The 23048-nt window shown below is 49.0% G+C and overlaps 1 protein-coding gene across 2 annotated transcripts; it reads right to left on the bottom strand.

Moving 5' to 3' along the window:
• Positions 1-511: 511 nt before the first annotated feature.
• On the bottom strand, positions 512-15942 carry Cd300lf (CD300 molecule like family member f). 2 transcript variants are annotated; one of them, XM_051180069.1, is made up of 7 exons: positions 15748-15942; positions 9158-9499; positions 7537-7600; positions 4357-4544; positions 2240-2262; positions 1715-1861; positions 512-1320 (listed from the first exon to the last, which is right to left on the bottom strand). In XM_051180069.1, the coding sequence occupies exons 1-7, from the start codon at positions 15788-15790 to the stop codon at positions 1180-1182; spliced, it is 948 nt and encodes a 315-aa protein (XP_051036026.1). In that variant the 5' UTR covers positions 15791-15942; the 3' UTR covers positions 512-1179. The 2 variants fall into 2 exon arrangements, with proteins under 2 accessions (XP_051036026.1, XP_051036018.1); XM_051180061.1 differs by having other exon boundaries at positions 7537-7666.
• Between the last annotated feature and the right edge of the window lie 7106 nt (positions 15943-23048).

The raw sequence follows: 23048 nt of genomic DNA on the forward strand, positions 1-23048 counted from the left end.
CTTCCTAAAGCCCTTGAAGCAGCCATCTGGGGGCTTAATTTAGAATGATACCGTTTAGCCAGCCAGTGGTGGCCACACCTTTAATCCCAGCACTGGGAGGCAGAAGCAGGCAAACTCATTCTCTGTGAGTTTGAGGCCAGCCTGGTCTACAGAGAGAGAGAGAAGGAGAGAGAGAGAGAGAGAGAGAGAGAGAGAGAGAGAGAGAGAGAGAGAGAGAGAGAGAGAGTTCCAGGATAGCCAAGGCCACACAGAGAAACCCTGTCTAAAAAATAAATAAATAAATAAATAAATAAGAACAAGAACCATAACTGCAATTTAGCAGGACATGGTGGCGCATGCCTTTAATCCCAGCACTTGGGAGGCAGAAGCAACTGGATTTCTATGAGCTGGAGGCCAGCCTAGTGTATATAGTGACTAAAATAGTCTATATAGTTCCAGGACAGCCAGAGCAATGTAAAGAAACCCTATCTAAAGAACAACAACAACAACAAAGCAAACACAGGTAAATGAATAAATAAAAACGATGCAACTTTATTCTTCTGCAATTCTGAAAGCCATCGTACACAGTTCCACTCAGCTCAGACCTAATTCTTCTTGGAGGTCCCATGCAGGGGACAGTCTCACACTTGCTTTCTTTGGCAACATCCTGGTTCCTGCTTATCACTTCTGTCCCTACCGCACATCCTCTTTTTCTGACTCGCTCTATTCCTCTTTAGAGGGACCCTTGTGATCCTATTGTGGGCCTGCTTAGATAGTACAAAATCATCTTGAAACCCTAACCTGTCTTTCAATGTATAAGAGCATTCACAGATTATGGGCTTTAGGATGAAAATGTCTTTGGGGGCCATATGATAAACAATACATAGAGGTTAATTGCTATTTTTACTGTTGTTGTTGTTGTTGTTGTTGTTACAATTTACACAGCATCCCTGAAGCAGCGTCCAGCCATAGCAACTTTCAAGGTACCTTGGCTGTAAGAAGGGATGTGGAGAGACACTTAATTCGCTGGAACCCCCTGAGGCTGGACCCCAAGCTCAGAGTAGAGCTAAAGGCCATGAGAGTTGGATGGGCAGAGTTCAAGTCACCCGCCAGGCCTGGTTAGGAAGCAGACACAGAGGCAGATGGCAGGAACATGTTCCCAGTCTTCTTCAGGGACCACGGTCAAGGCACGACCACAGGCTAGGGCCTCTTGATGCTGCTATATTGCGTGGACTCCTCGAGGTTCGTGCTGGGAGTGTGGGTGTTGTTGTAAATGGGCTCCTGACCCAAGGCCACCAAAGACAGAGCTGCATATGAAATCTCCTCCCTGGGGAAGGGAGCCTGTGATACAGAGAGTCACAACGTCAGCAAGGCTGAGACAAACAGCGGCCACCTGATGGCACAAGAAAGTCCTCAGAGGAGGTGGGTCAGGGCTCCAGCTTCCCTCCATTCTGTCGGGTAAGCCAGATAACCTTCAGCCACAACACAAGAGAATCCATCCTCTGCCAGGAGATCCACTTCCTACAGGACCCTGAGCCTCTTGGGCAGTGTGGCTGCTCTTCCCTGCCCAGTGTTAGGACCACACTGGACAGGCCCAAGTCTGCAGGGTTGGGATGGGTATGGAAACACTTCTAAAACCTGTTGGGCCTGCTCAGACCTCCCCCTCTCCAGCTGTGTCCACGTGGGGGTGGGGCAGTGGCAGGCTCACATCTCTGCAGCCCCACGGAAGACGTACCATGGTGACATACTCCACTTCCTCTTGGGGGGCCTTGCCAGAGGAGGACATGCAGGAGTCCTTTTTCCGAAGGAAACCCTGGGAGGGTCTGGGCTGCTGAAGGGACAGGTTTGCATAACAGACATCGCCTTCCAGAGACTGTGATACCTGGAGTGGGGGGAGGGGACACAGGATGTGCAAGTTCAGAATTAGCCTGCGGAAATAGATTCCACTTTTGCAGAGGGACATGGGCCTCACAGATTTCCTGCGGACACTCAGCTCCTTATGCTCCCCACCCCCAACTCCACCATCTACCCAGGCCTCCTCCCCTCTGGCTCTTTCTGGACTCCCTCATCCTCATCCCTCTGGCTATTTCTAGGTCCCTCATCCCCCCCCCCTCAATCCTTCAGGGGTCAGGAGTCTGTAGATATGCTGAGATGTGGCTTATCTGATGCATTTGGACATAGAGGCTCCCAGGAGGTAGAAAATAAGTAAAGAAGGTAAAAAATCTGCCGGTCCCTCTTGCCTGGCCTCTGGGACACTTACCTGCTCTGAGTGTGGCCCAGCAGCTAAAAGGAAAAAAAAAAAAATCTGAAATTAGAAAACCTACCCTTGAGGCTTGCAAAGACCTTACAAGCAATGAAGAGAAGCGGGGCGGGGTGGGGCGGGGCGGGGCGGGGTACAAACAAGGCTCTAGCTCAGAGACAAGAAAGCTGGTTTCAAATTCTGACCCTTGGGAGTCACAGTCTGTGACACTAGTCATCTTGGAGGAGTGAGTTTCCATTTCTCCACCAGAAAAAAAGGGGCCTTAACCTACCTGACTTCACAGAACTATGCAAATGATGGGCAGGGTGGCCTTGCCAGCTCTGACTCTCCTAGAGCTCAGAGTCTCCCTGTGGGATCCTGGGTTTCATTCATAACTTTTCTTGTTATGGCCATCATTCCTCCACCTGACACACCCTACAAGGCCACATCAAGGTTATGTCTATCTTTGCTAGCGACTGGACCATCTGGTCCCCTTCCTCCCATGGCACTCGTCCGTCACACCACCTTCGTCTAATTCTGAATTCTACTTCATCTTCAGCCAGGCTCTGAGTCACAGGGTGTCTGGGCCTGCCTCCTGCAGATGCTTGCCTCTGCCTGACAGCTGAGCATTCTGCCCCAGCTAGGATTCCCCGGGCTGGGTCAGTGCGGTGTGAATAAGTGGGGGAAAGGGAGAATGATGGGTTTTGTAATTTTTTCTACCCTTGACCTTCTTCCTCCCTGCCTACATCCCACCCCTTGTCTGGAGAAAAAAAAAAAAAGAGAGAAATAAAGGATTACCCGCCCCCCAGTTCTTAGTTAGCATCAAACCACCTGATACCTGGGAATAAAGAAAATACTTAAACTTGGGTTTCGGTCAACAAATTTGGGAGCAGAAGGGATGAGTAAGAACCAGGGTCTCGGGGCCAGCAGGATGGCTAGGAAAGTAAAAGGTGCTTGCCGTGGAACCTGACAACCAGAGTTAATGCTCTGAACCCACACAGTAGAAGGAGAAAACCAACTGCCACATGTTGTCCTCTGACCTCCACACGTGTGCTATGGTATATATACACATGTGGGTACACGAATACACACACACACACACACACTTTAAAATTGTTACTAAGTTTTAAAAAGAACCTAGTCTGGCCAGGCGTGGTAGAACACACCTTTAGTCCCAGCACTCAGGAGGCAGAGGCTGGTGGATCTCTGTGAGTTTAAGGCTAGCCTGGTCTACACAGTGAATTCCAGGACAGCCTGAGCTACACAGTGAGACCCTGCCCCCTTTTTGTTTTGTTTTGTTTTTTGAGGCAGGGTTTCACTGTCTAGTCCTGGCACTAGACAATGCCGCTCCCTCCTAGGGCAGGGTGGGGATGGAGTGGGGTGGGGTGGGATGGGGGATGGAGTGGGGTGGGATGGGGGGATGGAGTGGGGGGGGATGGAGTGGGGGGATGGAGTGGGGGGATGGAGTGGGTGTGGATGGGAACACCTCGGGTCCCTGGGCATTCTGAGAAACATTCTACAACTACTTGAAAATGTGGAAGTGAAGCCAGACAAGAAAGGGCTTGGTTGGTGCCAGACCTTGTGATCTGAGAGACCTTGTGACTCGGGGAGAAGGGGCTCTCTTCTCTGAAAAGCAGGGTCACCTAGAACAAGTAGGTCAGGCTGAGAAGGGGCTGATGGTCAGGGGAGAAACTGAAGTCACACTGATGCTCCTGATGCCTGGAAACACACACTCATGAATGCATGTGTATGGCACACATGCACTGACACTCGTGTGTGTGTGTGTGTGTGTGTGTGTGTGTGTGTGTGTGTGCGTATGTTCCCTCTCCCGGGTGAGCTCGGCACCTCCTTCACAGCCACATCTCCCTAGAGTGGCTTGCCCTCCTAAAGCCATTGCTCCTTTACTTCTGCCACCTTGACCCAAACTAGGAAACAAGGACGAGGCAGATCAGAGGGGAGCAAGGATGTTCGGGCGAGGCCGCTGTCTCCAAATCTTCCTAGTGGAGTTCCAGATCACCTGCAGCCTCTCAGACTGCCAGCTTGGATAGTCTCTGAGGCCAGCTGTCAGACAGCAGTGCTAGCCACCAGCCCACACCAGCCAGCCAGCCCCAGCCAGCCTCAGGGCCAGACACGCTCACCTTTCTTCTGTCTCCTCACCATCCTCCAAGCAAAGAGCGAGGCCACCAGCAGCAGTAGCAACAGCACCGCACAGATAACCGGGAGGAGCACAGTGAGATCCAAAAGACCACTGCCTCCGCCGTCACCATCGTCACTGTCCACATCAGGGCTGGAACTGCCACCGCCATTGTCGACATCAGGGCTGGAACTGCAGAAGACATGTGCACCCAGGCCTGTGCCTCCCAACCTCCGAGCCCAATCCTAGCTACCTGGTGCCTGATGCAGGACCAGCACCTTATGGCCCACAGAGCTCTGGTTTCCAGTCAGGGGACCCTCACTCCGGGTTCCTTCACGGACTGTGTCTAGAAGCCCAGCAAGAACTGTACAACCAGAGGCCTGAGTCAGGCTTCCCAGGTCCTACGCATGCCCTCACTACAGACGGAACCGGTGTTTTCCATTGCTTAGATGGGCAGGGTTGCCACACGCCTCCTTGTTATGGTTTGGGTGTTTGTTTGAGTCCTCTTGTGTTTGTTGTTTGGTTGTTTTTTGTTGCCGTTGGTTACTGATTCACTGGTTTGGGTTTTTTAAAGACAGAATCTCAGGGAGCCCATTGGTTGTTGGTCCATCGGTTTTGTTTACTTGATTCAGAATCTCGGGTAGTCCAGGCTAACCTCAAACTCAATATGGAGCTGAGGATGACCTTGAACTCCTGATGTCCCTGCCTCTGCTTCCCTAGTGCTGGGATTACAGGTGTGTGACACCACTCCTTAGAGGGGGAGAAATTTGAACACATATAGGGAGAAGCCATAGGCCAGGGACAGGAACTGGAATAACACATTGCTGCCAACCAGGCCTGGAGGGGTGGTCACTGGTTAAGAGCACTTGCAGTTCTTGCAAAGAACCCAGTTTCTGTTCCCAGTACTTTCCAGCACATGGTAACTCACAACTGTCCAGTTCCAGGGGATACAAGGGTGCCAGATACCAGTGGGTACATAGACATACACATAAGCAAGCACTCATACACAAAAAATAAAAATAAATAAATTATGCACATATATGCATTATATGTACACACACACACACACACACACATATATATATCTGCTAGAAGGAAGGCTTGGGACTGAATCTCCCTTTGGTACCCGAGCCTTATTTGAAGATGGGTCTGTCTCTAAGTGAGCCATGGGGAGGAGCTTTAATCTAATGCAGTCAGTCTCCTTATGAGAGGACAAGGGGGCTGGGTCGTCAAGTATGACGACCTGAGTTCAACCCCTAGAACCTACAATTAAAAGGCCAGACAAGGTGATATGCTCCTGTAATCTTAGTACTGGGAGGTGGAGACAGAAGGCTCCCAGGGAGAGGGTGGGGCTTCCTGGCCAACCAGGCTAGACTGCTTAGGGTGAGTTCCAGCCAATGAGAAACTCTGAGTGTGGAAAACAAAAGAAAAGATGGCACCTGAAGAACAGAAGTGGAGGTTGTCTGGGACGCGCGCGCACACACACACACACACACACACACACACACACACACACACACACGGGAGGGGGGAGCGGGGTGAGGGGAAACCATCAGCTACTACTCTTTTAAAGCCGTTCAGAAAGAAGGCAATGGGATTAGCTCTATGGCACTTGCATAGGAGGTGCTGAGGTTCAGTCCTCAGCTCTGCAAAACAAAAACAAACAAAAGCCTCACAACAGAGAGCTGGGAGGGGAGTGAAGGGGCCCCTGATGGGAGGAAGACTGGGGTCTCCCAGGAGAGTTTTGTGGAAAGGACTCATAGGTGGGGACCCTTGGAAGGTCTGAAAGCAGAGTCAAGGGGCTGGACAGATGGCCCAGGGGCTAAGAGCAGTGACTGCTTTCACAGAAGACCTGGGTTTGATTCCCAGCACCCACATGGTGGCTCATAACCACCTGTAACTCCAGTTCCGGGGGATCCAACGCCCTCTTCTGGCGTCTGTGGACACCAGGCACATGCAATGGTACACAGACAAAACCCTCCCCTCCCGTACAAAAAGTACGCTAGTTGATTAATTAAAAATAAATAAATGCAATGTTATGAGGGCAAAGAGAGCAAAAAAAAAAAAAAAGAAAGAAAGAAAGAAAGAAAAGAAAAAAGAAAAAAAAAAAGAAAAAAGAAAAGAAAAAAGAAGAGGCCTCTCACATTCAAGGAAGTTCTTTGATTACCAGTATCTGGGAAAATTAATTACGAGAGAATAAACCAGGTTCTGGCCTTGTTAAAACTTCTATCAATGATCCAGGGTCAAAATTCTCTGAGGAAGCTATCTAGGCTGTTTCCACCTCCATAAAAGTGATACATTTGTATGTATCCATTCCTCTCATGGGTGACCATAGGCTAGGAGAAAGATAACATCAGGCAGAGCTGAGGATATGGTTCAGCTGGTAGGGGTCTTCCACATGAGGCTCTAAACTGAACCACAGGTTTAAACAGGGTGTGGGGACAGACATCTGTAATACTCGCACTCAGGGTAGAGGCAGAAGGCCCAGAAGACCGAGGTCAATCTCAGCTCCATAGTGGGTTCAAGGTCAGAGTGGGTTGCAGGAGACTCTGTTAGGAGGTAGGGGTGGAGAAGAAAAGAAAATGAAAGGAAGGGAGAGGAAAGGAAAGGGAAAAACCCTTTCATAAGCTGCCTCATGGGCTAGAGACATTGAGTACCTACCAATACTGCAGTTCCTATTTGAACAGTAAGCGTGTATGTGTGTGTGTGTGTGAGTGTGTGTGTGTGTGTGAGAGAGTGTGTGTGTGTGAGAGTGTGTGTGTGTACATGTGTATAGTGTCCTCAGATGCAAAAAGAAGGCATTGGATCCCCTAGGACTAGACTTATAGATGATTGTTACCAGCATGTAAATGTTGGGATTCTAACACACACACACACACACACACACCTGCCACGCTGTCCTTGCTGACTTCCTATGAATATCTCTCTCCCACCTAGCACTACATCCGTGTCTCTGGAACCCAACACATTAGCTTCCATTAGAGGAGGATGAGTGAATGAACAAATGAACCAACAAACCTGGAACCCTTTGTTCCAGGATGAGGGCTCACTGGGAACTGACGGAAAGTTGGGAGAGCCAGCATCCTTAACTACACAAATAGAGCTTGAAACTTCAGAGAATCGACTATTCGAAGATTTGGGGCCAACTAAACCACAGAGGACAGCAACGTCCAAACTGGCTTACCTGTCAACGGAGTAGGAGCTGCTCGTCGATGGGGAAATGCTGGTCCCATTTACAGCAGTACTCTCTGTGAACATGGTGGTGGTGGAGGTGATGGGGAGCGTGGTCAACACTGTAGTGGGTGCTTGGGTTGCTTGGCATAAGACAGATTATAACTATTCCAGCCACCCACTCACAGCGTACTCTTGCTCTGAGCCTGTGAGGGAGTGGGGGCCATCCCAGGCAGAAGATTCTAGAGCAGGGATGGGGCAGGCAACTATAGCTGAAACACTAGCATTCTCTCGACCTCCAAGCAAGCCCAGGGCTTCTAAGGCAGGTGGGGCTGGGCACAAGGCTAAGGAAAATGTGGGGCCCTGGAGGGAGGCAGGGGAGGTCCAGATCCAGGACAGCTGTAGCCGACTGCCACACAGTGCCTCCCTCCAACTTTATCAGGCAAGGACAGGAGCAGATAAGAAACTCAAAGAATGGCTAACATTACCTAGATTTGAAACTTCTAAGGTCACGGCCATGCTGGGGGAGGGGGTGGGGGGGAGATGGCTCAGCGGTTCAAAGCAAACGATGTTCTTGCAGAGGACCCAGGTTCAGTTCCCAGCACCCACATGATGGCTCAGAGTCGTCTGTAACTCCAGATCTAGGGTACCTGATGCCATCTCCTGGCCTCCATGGGCACCTGACACACATGTGGTGCACATACATGCATGCAGACAAAACACCTATCTATATACACAAAATAAATTTAAACCCTTTGATGGCAAAAAAAGAAAAGAAAATCCTAATAGTCAGGAAGACACTTTACTTGGGACAAGTGTCAATAATGGGTACACCCTTTTCCAAAGGTATTGTTGGGGTTCAGCAGGACAATGCAACTTTCGCACTATACTGAACCTCAGGGGGTCCCTGTGATGGTAGGATGCACTGTCCTCATCTGCCATCTGTATCCTCAAAGTGCCCTATGACTTGGTGCTGCCTGCCTGAAGGTGGCAGAGCGGAGCTCAAGAGAAAAACTACTCGAAACCAAGACCTCTGCCGACCCCACAACAACCACCACGAGTTTCGGCATTCTGGAAGGACTCACACAGAGAACATCATTAGACCAAAGACCCAGACGGGCTCCTTGGGAGATCAGAAATGCAAATACGTGTACAGGCCTTTCTAGATGTTGGAAATTAGGTCACAACAGCCCAACTGTACGGCTGGTACGGTTTCCCTCAGGATGAATTGTGGCAGTGAACGCAGCATCAGGTGAAGGCACCACCCAGAGCTCCTTGGAGAGTAAGGCATCCTTCCCATGGAGCTCCAGGGAAGCAGTGGCAGTTATTGGAGACTCGAGGAGTCACAGAAAGTGGTGTCTTTGGCCTAAGAGTTGGAACTGGGGACAACCACCCTATCCTCTCTTGGCCATCGACTCAAGATGGAGCTGTGCAGAGAAGAGAATGGGAAAGTGCCTGGAAGCTCGGGAGTCAGGAGGCATTAAGAGAAACCCTGTCCAAACCCAGGCAGTCAATCAAGGGTACATGGGGCTGCAGGACTCAACCCCCTGTACAGTGCAACAGCTTACTTCAATAACAGCTAATTCCTTTAGGTGGGACCCGAGGAACCAAAAAGGCCACTTAAAGAGATGTACCTGGATCAATCTTCACGTTGACTTTAAACCCGTGATCATATCCGGTTCTCTCGATCCCACACCAGTAAATGCCGGCATCACTTGTCCTCAGGTTCTCCATGGTTACTGTGACGACGAAGTCTGTCTGGTCATCCCTGATGGACACACGGTTCTTCTTCACCAACTTCTGAGATAGGTCAGTTCTGACGAGAATCTCACATGTATTCCAATCAGCTCCTTGGCACCAGTATTTCTTGTAACCCTTCCAGTATGAATTGTATTGGCACCGCACAGTCAAGGAGCCCCGCTCCTGACCGATCACCATGTTTGGACCTGTGATTTTATCCTGAGCAGTGGAGCAGCCTGGAAAAAACAAACATGGTGGACCACTGATCTCCCACTCCCAGGATGGGACACAGTTCCAGTTCCAAAAGCATGACTAATTGAATGGTGGTCAAGGGAGGGACACCTCTTCTCCAACACAGGCTGTCTTCTGTCCCTCAACACCCTGCTGAGTCAGAGGAGTCAGGAAAACTCTCAAGAAAAACAATTACAGCTCTCAAAAAGAAAAAAAAAAAAAAAAAAAAAGAATGGCCAATCATGATGGCACAGACCTTTAATCCCAGAACTAGGAAGGCAGAGAATGTCTCTGAGTTCAAGGCCAGGGTGGTATACATAGCAAGTTCCAGAACAGCCAGGACTACATAGAGAGATCCTAATGTGGCCAAAATCCCAGGTTCATCCTGAACATCTGCCCTCCACCCACCACATAAACAACATCCAGGTGTGGTGCTGCCAGTCAGGTGTAGCGCCACCTAACCCAGCGGTTAAGAGACTGAAGCAGGAGGACTTAAAGCTAGCCTGGGCTACACAGTGAGACTGAGTCAAAAACCAATTATTCTCCCCCCCACTTCTTTATACCCAACATGTATGCATATGTATGTGCATGTATGGGGCATGTTTGATGCATGAGCCTGAGTTAATGTGCAGACAACAGAGGAAGACATGAGTGTCTTGTTCTATCATTCTCTGCCTTATTCTTTTTTAAGATTTATTTTCACTTTATATGTATGGGTGTTTCGCCTGCTTGTATGTCTGTGTACCATATGAATGCCTGGTGCCTTCAGAGGCCAGGAGAAGGTGTTAGGTCCCCTGGAACTGGAGTTACAGGTGGTTGTGCACCATTGTGTGGCTGCTGAGAACTGAACCAGAGTCCTCTCTCTGCAAGAACAAGTGTTCTTAACGGCTGAGCCATCTCTTTCACGCCTCTGCTTTATTCTTTAGAGACAGTCTCTCACCTGCGCCTAAAGCAATGCTACTGGCCAGCAAGCCCCAGCAACCCATTCCCGTCCCTGCCCCTCACAACACTGGGGTGAAAGGGCACGAGCAGCTTTATGTCTAGCTTTTTATGTGAGCGCTGGGACCCAGACTCAAGTCCCCTTGCTCACACAGTGACCGCTCTAGTCCAGAATCCACACATTGCTGAAGGTTTTCCTTGTCCAGTCCTCATGCTGTGCTGTGGAGAGGGGGGAGTAGAAGACCCCGGCTTTCACAGGGCCTTAGTACGCATCCGCATCCCGAGGAGACCCAGCAAAGCCACATTGATTATCCCTGAGAGGCTGTTGCTGGATCCGAGGGGGCTCCTGTAGTCCCCCACCCTGGATGAATGACTTTGATTCTATATTCTGGCCCCTGGCACACAGGTCCCATCGTCTGTGTGAACCGAATGGGTGCGTTTGTCAAAAAGCAGACGTGTGAGTTCCGGATGGCTTTTGCTTTCTGTTCCTTTGACCAAGTCTCCATCCCATGATTATGCCAGTGTCCTGCCCTACAGCGTCACAGGTGTTCTTGAGGGTGAGAGGGGTGTACTCTCACCTTTGAAAGACTTGGGGCACACCACAATGGCACTTTACAAAAACAGTTTTGGGGAGAGGTGAGATGGCTCAGTGGGTAAGGGCCCTTGCCACCAAGCCTGATGGCCTGGGTTTTATCCCTGGGACCCACATGGTAGACGTGACTCCTGAAAGTTGTCACACAAATGCACCCAACGCATACACCACACACACACACACACACACACACACACACACACACACACACACGAAAAAGGATGGGGAAAGTGGCTTAGCAATTATGAAATATCTTAATTCAGTCAATTAGGCTTTTCACACATCTGTTTTAAGCATGTGTTCTTCTTACATGCACTGTTTTGTCCTTATGTTACACAATTTTCTACTTGCTTGATGCTTCTCTCCTTCCTTTTACTCGTCATCATAGAAGTTCTGAGGTTTAGTTGGGACATTAGTTAGTCTGCTGCTTTTGTTTTTATTTTTGTTTTTGTCTCTGGCCATCAGGAAGCAGGGTGGGGAGAAGGGGGCGAGGGGTGGAGGAGACAGAGAGACTGGCATTTCCCCCTTGGAGTCCATCTGGTTCCCCAGTCTGCGGACTAGCACTGCCCATGTCAGTATAGGTCTCCCCATGGTTGACCCTCTAGGTCCTGGAAGTGCCCTCACAGACGCGCTCAGAGGTGCGCTTCCCTAACCCTGAGCGCTTCTCAACCCGGTCGACATTATAGCGGTGGATGTCATCGCTTTACTACCTAAGTTAGTGTCCCTTCTGTGTCATTTTCTTCCTATTTCTTTGAGATTACTACGTGTTATCGTTACCTTACTAGGAAACTGTGTCCCAAAACAGGCAAAATGGCACATTGGGTAAAGGTGCCTGCTGCAAAAACTGGCCATGTGAGTTCAATACCCAGAACCCACATGATGGAGGAAGGAAAGAATGGACTACCATAAGCTGCCCTCTGACTTCCATGTATACATGCATTCAAACACACACACACACACACACACACACACACACACACACACACACACACACAACAGGAACCTGTGCTCCAGGCATGGTAGTACATGCCTGTTGTTAGGAACTAGCAGCCAGCTGACCCCCGCCCCAACGATGGGCGGGCGCTCATGGTGTCATCCCTACCTCAGCTTTACCTGGCCGCCAGAGGACTCAGTTACGCATGTGCAAGCCTCTTTTAAAGCAAGCGCGCCAAGTGCTTCTCTCTCTCTGCCTCTCTGGTTTCTCTCTCTGTTTCCTCTCTCTGCCTCTCTTTGCTCTCTCTCTGCTCTCTGTCTCTGTCTGCCTCTCTCTGCTCTCTCTCTCTGGTCCCTCTCTGTTCCCTCTCTCTCTCTCTCTCCTGCTTTCGGTTGGCCACCAGCTACCCCCTCTTTCTCTCCCCTCTCTCAATAAACTCCATGTGGGCGCTGAGTCTCGTGTTTGTGTTTCTTAGGCATTAGCTGTGCAGCAAAAGAACAACACCTGTAATCTTGGCACCTGCTTTCTAGTGTGAACCAGTGTGAACTATGCAACTAGTTCAAGGCCAGCCTTGTTTTACCAAACCATGAATCCAAATGGGTCAGACATTTACCTAAAAACCCACCTTTTAGAGATTATTAATACTATTATCGTGTCTATTTGTGTTCTTAGCTTTTACATGGGTGTGTGTTTGCAGTTCACTTTGGTCATGTGGCAATACCATATTTAATATTCTGAAGAGCCATCAAATTGTTTTCCGGAGTGGCCTCGCCATTGTACACACCCATCAGCAATGTACATCTTCTCCAGTTAATTGTAAGAATCTTGGGAGCTGGAGAGGTGGCTTGGATATAAAGAGCAGGCATCGCTCTTGCAAAGGACCCGAGTTCAATTCTGGGCACCCACATCAGGCAATTCACAACAGCCTGTAACTCCAGCTCCAGGGAATCCAACACCTTCTGGGCTCCTCTGCCCACCTACACACATGTGTGCATTCTCTCTCTCTCTCTCTCTCTCTCTCTCTCTCTCTCTCTCTCTCTCTCTCTCTCTCTCTCTCTCATGCACACACACGCACCTCACACTAAAAATCTTTAAAGAAAACAAATCTTAATTGTTCAATTCTAAAAGGCAGAAAGCCTTTTAGAGGAACAGGGCTGAAAACAACTGCTCTAATGGACACATTCATTCATGCAGCCACTGTTTGCTGCTTATCTAACTGGTCCCTGCGATGGTTTTAGGGACAGAAGTCATCCTACTAAGATGAGGGAGAGAAGCAGGGGTGAGGGATGGGGGGACAACACAAGGGACTCATGTTTTGTTTTTGTATTTGTTTTCTTTTTGAGGCAGAGGCTCACATAACTCAAGCCTTGGACTCTGTAGGTGAGAATGATCTAGAACTCCCATTCCCTTTGTCCGTGCCTCCCGGGTGAAGTGGGTTAGACTCCTGCAGAAACAGCAGTTTTAATCAAGGTCCCCAATGAAGCCCACGGTGAGACATGAAGACTTGAGGAGGTGAGGAGCCTGGGCCACATAGGAAAGAACACTTAGAGCAGAGAGGACAGAAGGCCAAGCAAGCCTAGTGTGTTCAAAGCCACGTGGGGAAGGGATCGAACCTGGCAAGGAAGCAAGGGAGAAGAGGGGGGCCCGGGATGCTAGCAGATGCTATGCAGAAAGGAATCAGGTGGTGAGCACCCTCCTTGTAAGCCATCTGCAGGGACTTGGGACAAAGCCAGGGAGGAGGTCATTGGAAGTGGATGTCCCCAGGTTTGGCCTGAGCGCTAAGAAAATATGGAGTTGCCAAACACTAAGGTGGGAAAACTCAGGGAAGAGAAGGATCTGGATAGGTTTGATCAAGGCTTTTTAAAACTTTCTTTCTTCCTTTCTTCTTTCTTTTTAAGTTGGGGTCTCACTATGCCTGAATATCTCTCTCTCTCTCTCTCTATCTATCTATCTATCTATCTTTCTTTCTTCCTTTTATGTGTATATGTGTGTGAGTATGGGTTTATGGGCATGTGCATGTGATAGAATCCAAAGGGACATCAAATCCCCTGCAGCTGGAGTTACAAATAGTTGTGAGAAACCCAATAGTGGGTACTAGGACTTGAACTTGGGTCCTAGGGGAGGGAGGGGGAAGAAGAAAGACTTCTTAACTGCTGGGCCATCTCCCCAGCCTCCACACTTGAAATGCCAAAGTCTAAACATGAAGTCTGAGTGCACCCTTAGCTATAAGATCCTAGAGCCCTGAGAAATGTCTGCACTAGGGGTTTGAAACTGAAAGCCTTTTGCTCATATTATTTCAAACTAAGAAGGGCATCCTAATGACACAGTGGAAACCACCAGAACAAAAAACAAGAAAACTCCCTCCTGCTATTTGCATGCCCTAGAGCAGAGGTTCTCAACCTTCCTGATGCTGTGACCCTTTAATACAGTTCCTCATGTTGTGGTGACCCCCCTTACCCCCCTCAACCATACAATTATTTTTGTTGCTACATCATACCTGTGGTGTTGCTACTATTATGAATCGTAATGTAAACATTTTTGGAGATAGAGGTTTGTCAACGGGGTCCCAACCTATGGGTTGTACCAGAGTAACTGCATATCCATTTATATTGCAGCACTGTTCACGATCACCAAGCCATGGATGAAAGTCCATTGACAGATGGATGTGGAAACATATACACGATGATTACATTGGCAAGAAAATACATTTACCTGGAGATTCGCATGTTAAAGAGAACAAGCCAGATCCAGAAAGACAAATATCACATGTTGTCTCTCATATGCAAAAATCTAGATTTTTTTTTTAAACAAACTAGACATGAAAGTAGAAGGTGAGAAATCAGTAGAAATGGGGGAGGGATGGGGGGGGAGACAGTAATCCGAGTAGATTATATGCACACATGAAAAAAATGACATCATGAACCCATTATTTCACGCTTTTTTGTTTGTTTGTTTGTTTGTTTTGCTTTGTTTTTTGTTTTTCAAGATAGGGTTTCTCTGTGTAGCTTTGTGCAATTTATTTCAAGATGGATTCTCACGGGGCATCCCTGACTAGCCTCAAACTGGTATGTAGACCCGGCTGGTCTGAAACTCAGAGAGATCTGCCAACCTCTGTGTTCCCAATGAGACGATTAAGGGTGTGCACTGTGCCGCTGTGTCCAACAGTAAATTCTCCTTCTTTGAAGTCAAAACTGTATCCATTCACTTTTAGCTATATCAAATCAAGTGTGATGGCACACGCCTACAACCCCAACACTAGCAGACCCCCTTCTGTGCTCTTACGCAGCCTGCACTAGAGCAGGGGTTCTCAGCCTTCCTAATGCTGTGACCTTTTAATGCTGTAGTGACCCCCCAACTGTAAAATTGTGTTTGTTGCTGCCTCATAACTGCAATTTTGCTGTGTTATGAACCATAATGTAAATACTTTTGGACATAGGGGCTGAGGCAGGAAGATCACTAGTTAGGGGGCCAGCCTTGACTGCATAGGAAGCACCCCCATCACAAAACACAAGAAATACACATGAAAGCTGCTGTCAGCCCTCTGCCTTGGCCTTGTCTCCTGCCTCCTCTCCACCTTTTCTGTCCCTTGCCCTCTTCTGCTATTCCCTTCTGTCCCAGCTGGCTTCAGTCACCCTCCATCTGTTTTGCACAGCAGGGTCCCTTTCTTTCCTGGGTGTCTTCCCCAAAGCCTTCCCTTGAGGGAGCTCATTCACAAGATGACAGCCAGGTATTCTCCTGAGCACCTGGGGCTCTGCTGCCTTCCCAATGCCAGTGGTCTGCATGCTCACCTGAGATCCAGAAGAGGGTGGGGACCAGCAGCTCCAGGAGCATCTTGGCACACCCTTGCTTAGGTAGCGCCTGCCCGTCAGCAAGGATGGGCTACATGCTCCAGTCCTGCGTCTCCTGGGCCTCTGATTTCCCTTACTCTCACCCTGGGGCACTTCCTCCTTCAACCACTTCCCACTGGTGAATAAAACCAAAAAGAGGAAGGAGGTAGAGTAAGTGAAATGTAATGCAAGGAGCTGACTTCTGAGGAAGGTTTTTGAGAAACACCACCCTGCCCAGAGCCAGAGTGACTTCTCTGAGAACCGGGGGTCTCCAGCAGACCCACTGATTCGGGACATACTTGGGGCTATAGCCCCAGTGGCTGGAGCCCAATGGCCAGAGGTTCCATAGGCCGAAGGGTATCAGCAGAGAGATTCTAGAACAGACACTGGAACTGGGCGACTGGGGTAAACTGAGGAGCTGTCGGGCACAGATGTAACCCAGAACTCAGGAGGCAGAAACAGGGTGGGGGAAGAACCTGAGCTACATAGTTAAGTCGAGGCTGGCCTGGGTTACGTAGTGACACCTGTCTAAAAAGAGGGAAGGAGGCATTGCTCAGTAGCAGATCTCATGCCTCACATAAGCAAGGTCTTAAGTTTGGTCTTCAGTACTCCCAATCCCTACAAAAATTACAGGTAATTAGGGTGTATGAGCAAGGGTCTACTTACCCAGTATCAAGGAGGGCTCAACTTTGAGAACACACTGGCTGATCTGCCCCAGTCCACTGGATAATAGGTATAGGTTAACCTGAATTCCCCAGAACTTCAGTGAATGCCTGGGGACTACCCCGCCCCACAAAGAAACCAGTTTGCTATTCATAACTCCTAACCCTCGCTCCATGCTCCCCTCAGTGACCATTTGTCCACACATGAAAGGAACGAACGAACGAAGGCCAGCCTTGATGGTCTTACTCTTCAATCCTACATCATGTCTCCTCCATGTCACACACAACCCTTTCTAGCAAGCCTTCGGAGTAGAGTCACTTTTGGTAGGTGCCACACACACACACCCCTGTGACACCGGTGGCTTCACAGTGCCCTCAAGCCCCGGTCAGGCTAACCAGAGTGGAGGAAGAATGTGAGAGGGCTGTTTACACTGAAAACACTGGCCGCCGACAAGCCACTTTTCCAGGATGTGGCCACAGATGGCCACTTCGTTTACATGTTTCTAGACCATAAAGAAAATCCAACAAGGTCTCTGGAGTCTGTCTCACTCGCCGCTATTAATCAAACAGGTCTCTGCCCAGCGCACTGCACAGGTGTGCTGAGACAGTCATCCTCCACAACACTTGGGGAGGGGGTGCCTTTCAGGGAAGAGACCAACAGGCTGGGAGCACCCTAAACACCAAGAGGTGGGATTCCTAGAGAGTCTTTTCTTGGGCAGATGAAGAAAAAAAAAAAAACAAAAACAAAAACAAAAAACAAACAGAATAACCAGAGCAGAGCTGTCTGTCTGGAGCCTGTGGTCAGACCCCTGATTCTGAGCCTCACAGACTGGCCCATCTAAGATGGAAGACCAACCCTTGAATCAAGAACACAGACTTATCCAAGAGGGGTGTGAGTGATAAGGAGACTGCCCCTTATACAAAGACCTCTGTGGGCTCTGAGCGTCAGGCGGTTCAGAAGCCCTGACCATGTCCTCAAAGGCTCATCAGGGGCCCCAGACCTGGCTGGGTCATTGATTTCGGCACAACTCAGTTACCTCCCAGGCTGCCATATCCCCACTCGTGAAACAGGGCATTGAAGCTATTCATGGTGGTGCACAACTGAGGATCAGGAGTTCAAGACCAGCCTCAACTTTGTAGTAAATTCCAGGCTAGACATGAGTTCCCATAGAACAGACCATAGGAGATTCTCCCTTCCCTAAAGCAGTCTGTTTACGAAAATGCAGGCATGCATTGTGGGTATTATTATTTGTGGAGGGAGCTGAATATACATGTATATTGTCTGCATGCGATATGTAATGATATGTTTGTTATGTGTACGTGTGTATATGTGTATGTGCCTATATGTTTGTGTGTACCTGTGTGCCACCCGCAGGAGCCCCTAGTTATAAGGAGAGCCTTTTTTCCTCTTGATTCCTTTGGGCATATGGTCTTTTGAGAATCACCACGTTCCTGTGGAATGCGCCCCTGATTGATTGGGCATTTCCTTAGTAATGGAGAGTTTGACATTCATTTGCACAAGGCCCTGGGTCCAGATTGCATCCCTTCCACACTAGAAGTTCCACAAGAAGTGTACTGCGGAGCTGGCCAGGTGGCCCGGTGAGTAAAGACACTTGCCACCAAGCCTGATGACTTGAGTTCAATTCCTAAGGCCCATATAGTAGCAGGAGACAATCTGATCTGCAGACTGTCTTATGACCTACACACACACACACACACACACACACACACACACTGTGGTGCACACACTGCCCCACTCCCTCCCACAATGCACCAAACAAACAAATAAATACAAATAACTTTAAGAGAAAAAGGGTGCCATGAAAACTAGTAGCCTAAGGCTAAGCCAGGTAGAGATGCTGGATAGAGAGCCCAGCAGTTAAAACCACGTAACTGCTCTTGCAGAGGACCCAGGTTCAGTTCCCAGCACCTACACCAGGTAGCTGTCTGTAACTACAACCCGAGGGGATCTGATGCTCTCTTCCGTCCTTCATGGACACCTGCATACACACACACCACTCATACCCAGGCATACACAAAATTAAAGATGGGGCTAGAGGAATGGTTTGGTAGTTAAAAGAGCATGGTGCTCTTCCAGAAGACCTGAGTTTGGTTTCCAGTATCCATGTCAGACAGCTCACAACCACCTGTTACTCCAGCTCCAGGGGGTCTTACACGCTCGTCTACCTTCACCGGTACACACGTGTCACACACGCACGCACGCGCGCGCACACACACTGTAATAATAAATCTTTTTATTTTAAAAAAAAAAAAAAAACCCTGCTAGAATTGAAAATAACCCACAGGCTTAAATCCCTCAGTGACCAGAAGCAACTCTCAGCCATACTTTCTTGGACTTGCCCCCCAAATGCTGACCCTGCCATCACGGCCGGCTCCCTGCCTTCCTGCCCCCTTCTCAGCCGTACGTAGTAGGGCTTCTGGAGCTTTGCCCCATAGTCGATGAAGCTGAATTGTCACACCCCTAGCTGGATGGGGCTTTCAAGGCCCTATGCCAAATTCAGTATTCGTAACGGAAACCTTTTCCTTCAGAGGCTCCCAGCATTGATGGCGTCGGCTTCGGGCCTGAAGTGGATCTGTGGTGATTCCTCTCTTGGGTTCACATCTCTTACCACAGAGCTTTTCTCTCTAAAGAGAGAGTCTGTTTCCCCTTGAACCTACGGCAGACATGTTTTGCCTATTCTGATACAGCAGAAGTGAGGTGTGGGAGGGGGGCCCAGGCCTAGCTTAGGGCCCCCATATTTCCTCCTGCATTTCCTTCTTCAGCCAGGAGCCCATTGGCCTGCTGGGTGGGCACCAGAGACAAACAGGGAAGAACCGAGCTGCCCTGGTCACCAGCCAGCACACCCTAGACAACCCAGAGAGCCCAGCTGAGGGCAGAATGGTCACCTAGACCAAGTTCTGGCTCAACTTGTGCCCTTGAGTTTACAGCCGTTCACTGCTGTGTCACAGTGCTGTTAGAGAAAAGCTGAGCGTCGCTGGAAGCAAGACCCGACCTTCTGCCCTGCAGCTGTGGCTGTCCCTGACTCCTGTGCACTGCTCTTCTTTCTGTCTCCCCCCCCCCCCCCGACGGCGCCTCCTGACTTCCTACAGTCCCTCCACACTCTTCCTTTACTGCTGCTCAGATCACAGCCAGCCCTGGCACTGAGGGACCCCTGAGGCTCCTGACTGAAATCAGTACCTCTCCCTGGATGACTCAAGCTTACGTGCACAGACTGAACAACCATCTGTAACTCCAGTTCCAGGGGGTTTAACGCCCTCTTCTGGCTTCCACATGCAGGTGCACACGTGTGCACATACCCACAAACAGACGCACAAATGCATGTAATTAAAAACAAAATAAAAACTTCAAAATAGTATGCTTGTCTAACTCACAAAAGTAGCATGCACCCATTTTAGGGAATAGGGAAGATGACAGGCAAGAAGAAATTCTGGCCTCTGATCTCGTCACCATGAGAGATCACTTTTAATAGCGAGGCTTGTATTGTACTCATCTAAGGTCTTCCTATAGAAAGAGGTCTGTCCCAGAAATCAGATGGGCACACTGATGTAAAGCTCATACCACCTGGCATGCTATTGGCTGCCGTAAGGAAGGCTGTCCCATAAAACAAGCACCATCAGAGAGGGAAAAGCTGACGCCTGGCTCTGGGTTGCTCTATTTAGCACTCAAGGATTGGCCACAGCCGTATGTCTATCTTGCCATGATGGATTCTTATCCCTCTGGAACCACAAGCCCAAATAAGCAGCCCCCCTTCGGTAAGTCACTTTGGTCCTGCCATAGAAAAGTAACTAAGACAGCAAGCACTTTTGTTTTGTGCACTGAACCACCTCCGCAGCTCGTCTTTTTCCTTCCTAGATTTCTACCGTGCATACTCTAGGGTTTGCTTCCCTGGTACATACTTGATGAGTTATTTGTTCTAGCGAAGCACCCTTTTCACACATATTTTGGTGCACTTCCGCAAAAAAATTTTTAAAAAAAGCCAAAAGAATTTGCATCAGTACCTTTGATATGGTCAAATGCCCTCCAAAAGTCTGCCTGCTCCCACTACGAAAGCCCAGTCACTCCCTAAACGCGGGCCAGAGTCAAGCATTCTGGAACTACTGGGCGCTGTGCGGTCTGCCAGACTTCTCTCGTGCTACACAAACAGTATGTTAGCCAGGTTTTCCTTGTTGCCATCAAAATGCCTGACCGACTTCAGGGGAGAGGGAATTATTTGGCTAATGGTTTGGGAGAATTTAGTCCATGGCCACTTGGTCCCATGCGCTTGGTGGTGGAACTGTGAAACAGTCTGATCACCATGTGGCCACCCAGGATGCAGAATCTTGGGAATGGCAGAATCCACCTGGTGTCTTCCATTCCATCTGGGCTCTAACCCACAGGATGTGCCACTCACACTCAGAGTGGGTCTTCCCATCGCAGTCAAGCAGTTAATCCTCTCTGGAAATGCCCTCAGGACACCCAGATGTGTCCTTTGAGAGTTTCTGAATGCCTCAGTTCAGTCAAGTTGACAATAAGGATTAATCTAATACAGGAGTTTGTTCTAAGAAACTGCCTTATATGGCTGTGGGGTCTGGTTAGTCCGAAGTCCAAAACAGTGAAAGCCTGGGTACTCTGGGGTGGGAGCCAAGGCTGCAGGTGTTTGTGTTTCTGACAGGGCTGGGAAGCAGCCCGGTGGGACTCTGATTCAGTGTAGGACTCCAGTCTGATCTCTGACTTGTAACCTCCTGTGCCCGCTTCTGTGGGCTGGCATCAGAAATGTGCCCCATCCCACCTAGTCCAATAGGCCAGAATCCTGAAGTAAAATTTCTTTTTCCGCAAAGAGAGCAGCTACGCTTTTAAAGTCTTTTAATTACGCAGCTGAAGACCACCGAAGTATCAGACTTTGAGTCGGCCACACGCTGCCCTGGGATTTACTGTGGGGTTCCCTCATGAGCAAAAAAGCATCACATCTCCTGCAAGAAAAAAAAAAAAAAAAAAAGGCTGTTGCTTATTTTTCACTGAGGATGACTCTCAGTGTCACATGACTGGAGAGAATGGTAACTGGTCAAACAGGCTTTGTCACACAAATACCACAGAAACCTACAGTTCCCCATTTTGTCTTGACACCCAGGAAGGTAAAACTAAATGCAACGCTTGACTGCAGTGATGGTCTCCCCCCCACGCCCCCCCACTCCCCTACCCCCCCCCCCCCCCCGCTTTCCTCTGTACCCTGTGCTCTTTCCCAGACACTATCCTTAAGCGCCCTTTGGTGCACGTGGGTCTGTTATAAACTACCTCAAATCCCCTTTGGAGACGGTGGAGACACAAGGGTAGACGTTAGTTAGTAAAATGCCTTAGGAAAAGCAACCCAGCCAGGCGTGTCGGTGCACACCTACAACCCCTGTGCCTAGAAGGTGGAGGCAGGAGGATCCGGCACCCAAAACCACCTGAGATGCATGTGAAACTTTCTCAAAGCAGAAGAGGGGGAAGGGGGGAGGAAATGCAGACCGGTGACAGGTACACACAGGTTTGGGTTCATTAACTGTTTTTATTATTTATTGGTAGTGTGGGGGGGACAGAAAGAGAGAGAAAGGAGAGAGGGGAGGAGGGAGGGAGAGAGAACAAAGAGAGAGAAAGAGAGAGAAAGAGAGAGACAGAAAGAGAAAGAGAGAGAAGGAGAGGGAGGGAGAGAGGGAGGGAGAGAACTCAGGCACATGTGGGTATCAGAGGTCACTGTCAACTCTCTTTCCCCTTGTTATCAGTTCCAAGGATCAACTTGGTTTTTTGGAGTTGCAAGGCAAGCCATCTCGCTGGCCCAGCTTCATTAACTTAATTAATAAATTAAAAAAATAATGTGTCTAGAAGAAAGACATCACAGTAAAAAAAAAAAAAAAAAAAAAAAAAAAAACACTGGACAATAAGGGCCAGAGAGATGGCTCAGCCGATAGAGGTGTCTGCCGCCAAGCCTGACTGCCTGAGTTCAACCCCAGAGAACAACATGGTGGAAGGAAGAGGAGGGATTTGCATGGTAGGAGAGGGGTAACACCTGCCGGTTGTCCTGTGTCCTCCACACACATGCTATAGCATGTACACACACACACACACACACACACACACACACACACACACACACACACACACACGATAGATCATAAAGACAGGTCTAAGGAAGTAGTCTACAAGGCTTGTTGTTGACCACACTCAGAACTCTGGCAATCAGACAGGATCAGCACATGTGATGTGATGTGAAGCCAGGAGAAACCCTAAAAGTTTAAGGCCAGCCTGATCTACATAATAAGTCTAGGGCATAGCTACATAAGGAGACATTAAAAAAAAAAAACCCATAAAAATCTCTCAGCGTGATGATCAATGCATTTTATTTTAGGTATATGAGTATTTTGTCTGCATGTTTATATGTGCAGCACGTGTGTGCTGTGGAGATCAGAAAAGAGCATCAGATCCTCTGGAACTAGAGTAATGGATGGTTGTGAGCCGCCATGTGGGTGCTGGGAACGAAAACTGGATGCTCCGAAAGAGTAGTAAGTGCTCTCAATTGCTGAGCCACGATGTCTCCAGCTCCATCAACAGGTTCTTGGTGGTAC

This window comes from Phodopus roborovskii, unplaced genomic scaffold (assembly GCF_943737965.1).
Source record: "Phodopus roborovskii unplaced genomic scaffold, PHOROB, whole genome shotgun sequence".
Lineage (NCBI taxonomy): Eukaryota > Metazoa > Chordata > Mammalia > Rodentia > Cricetidae > Phodopus > Phodopus roborovskii.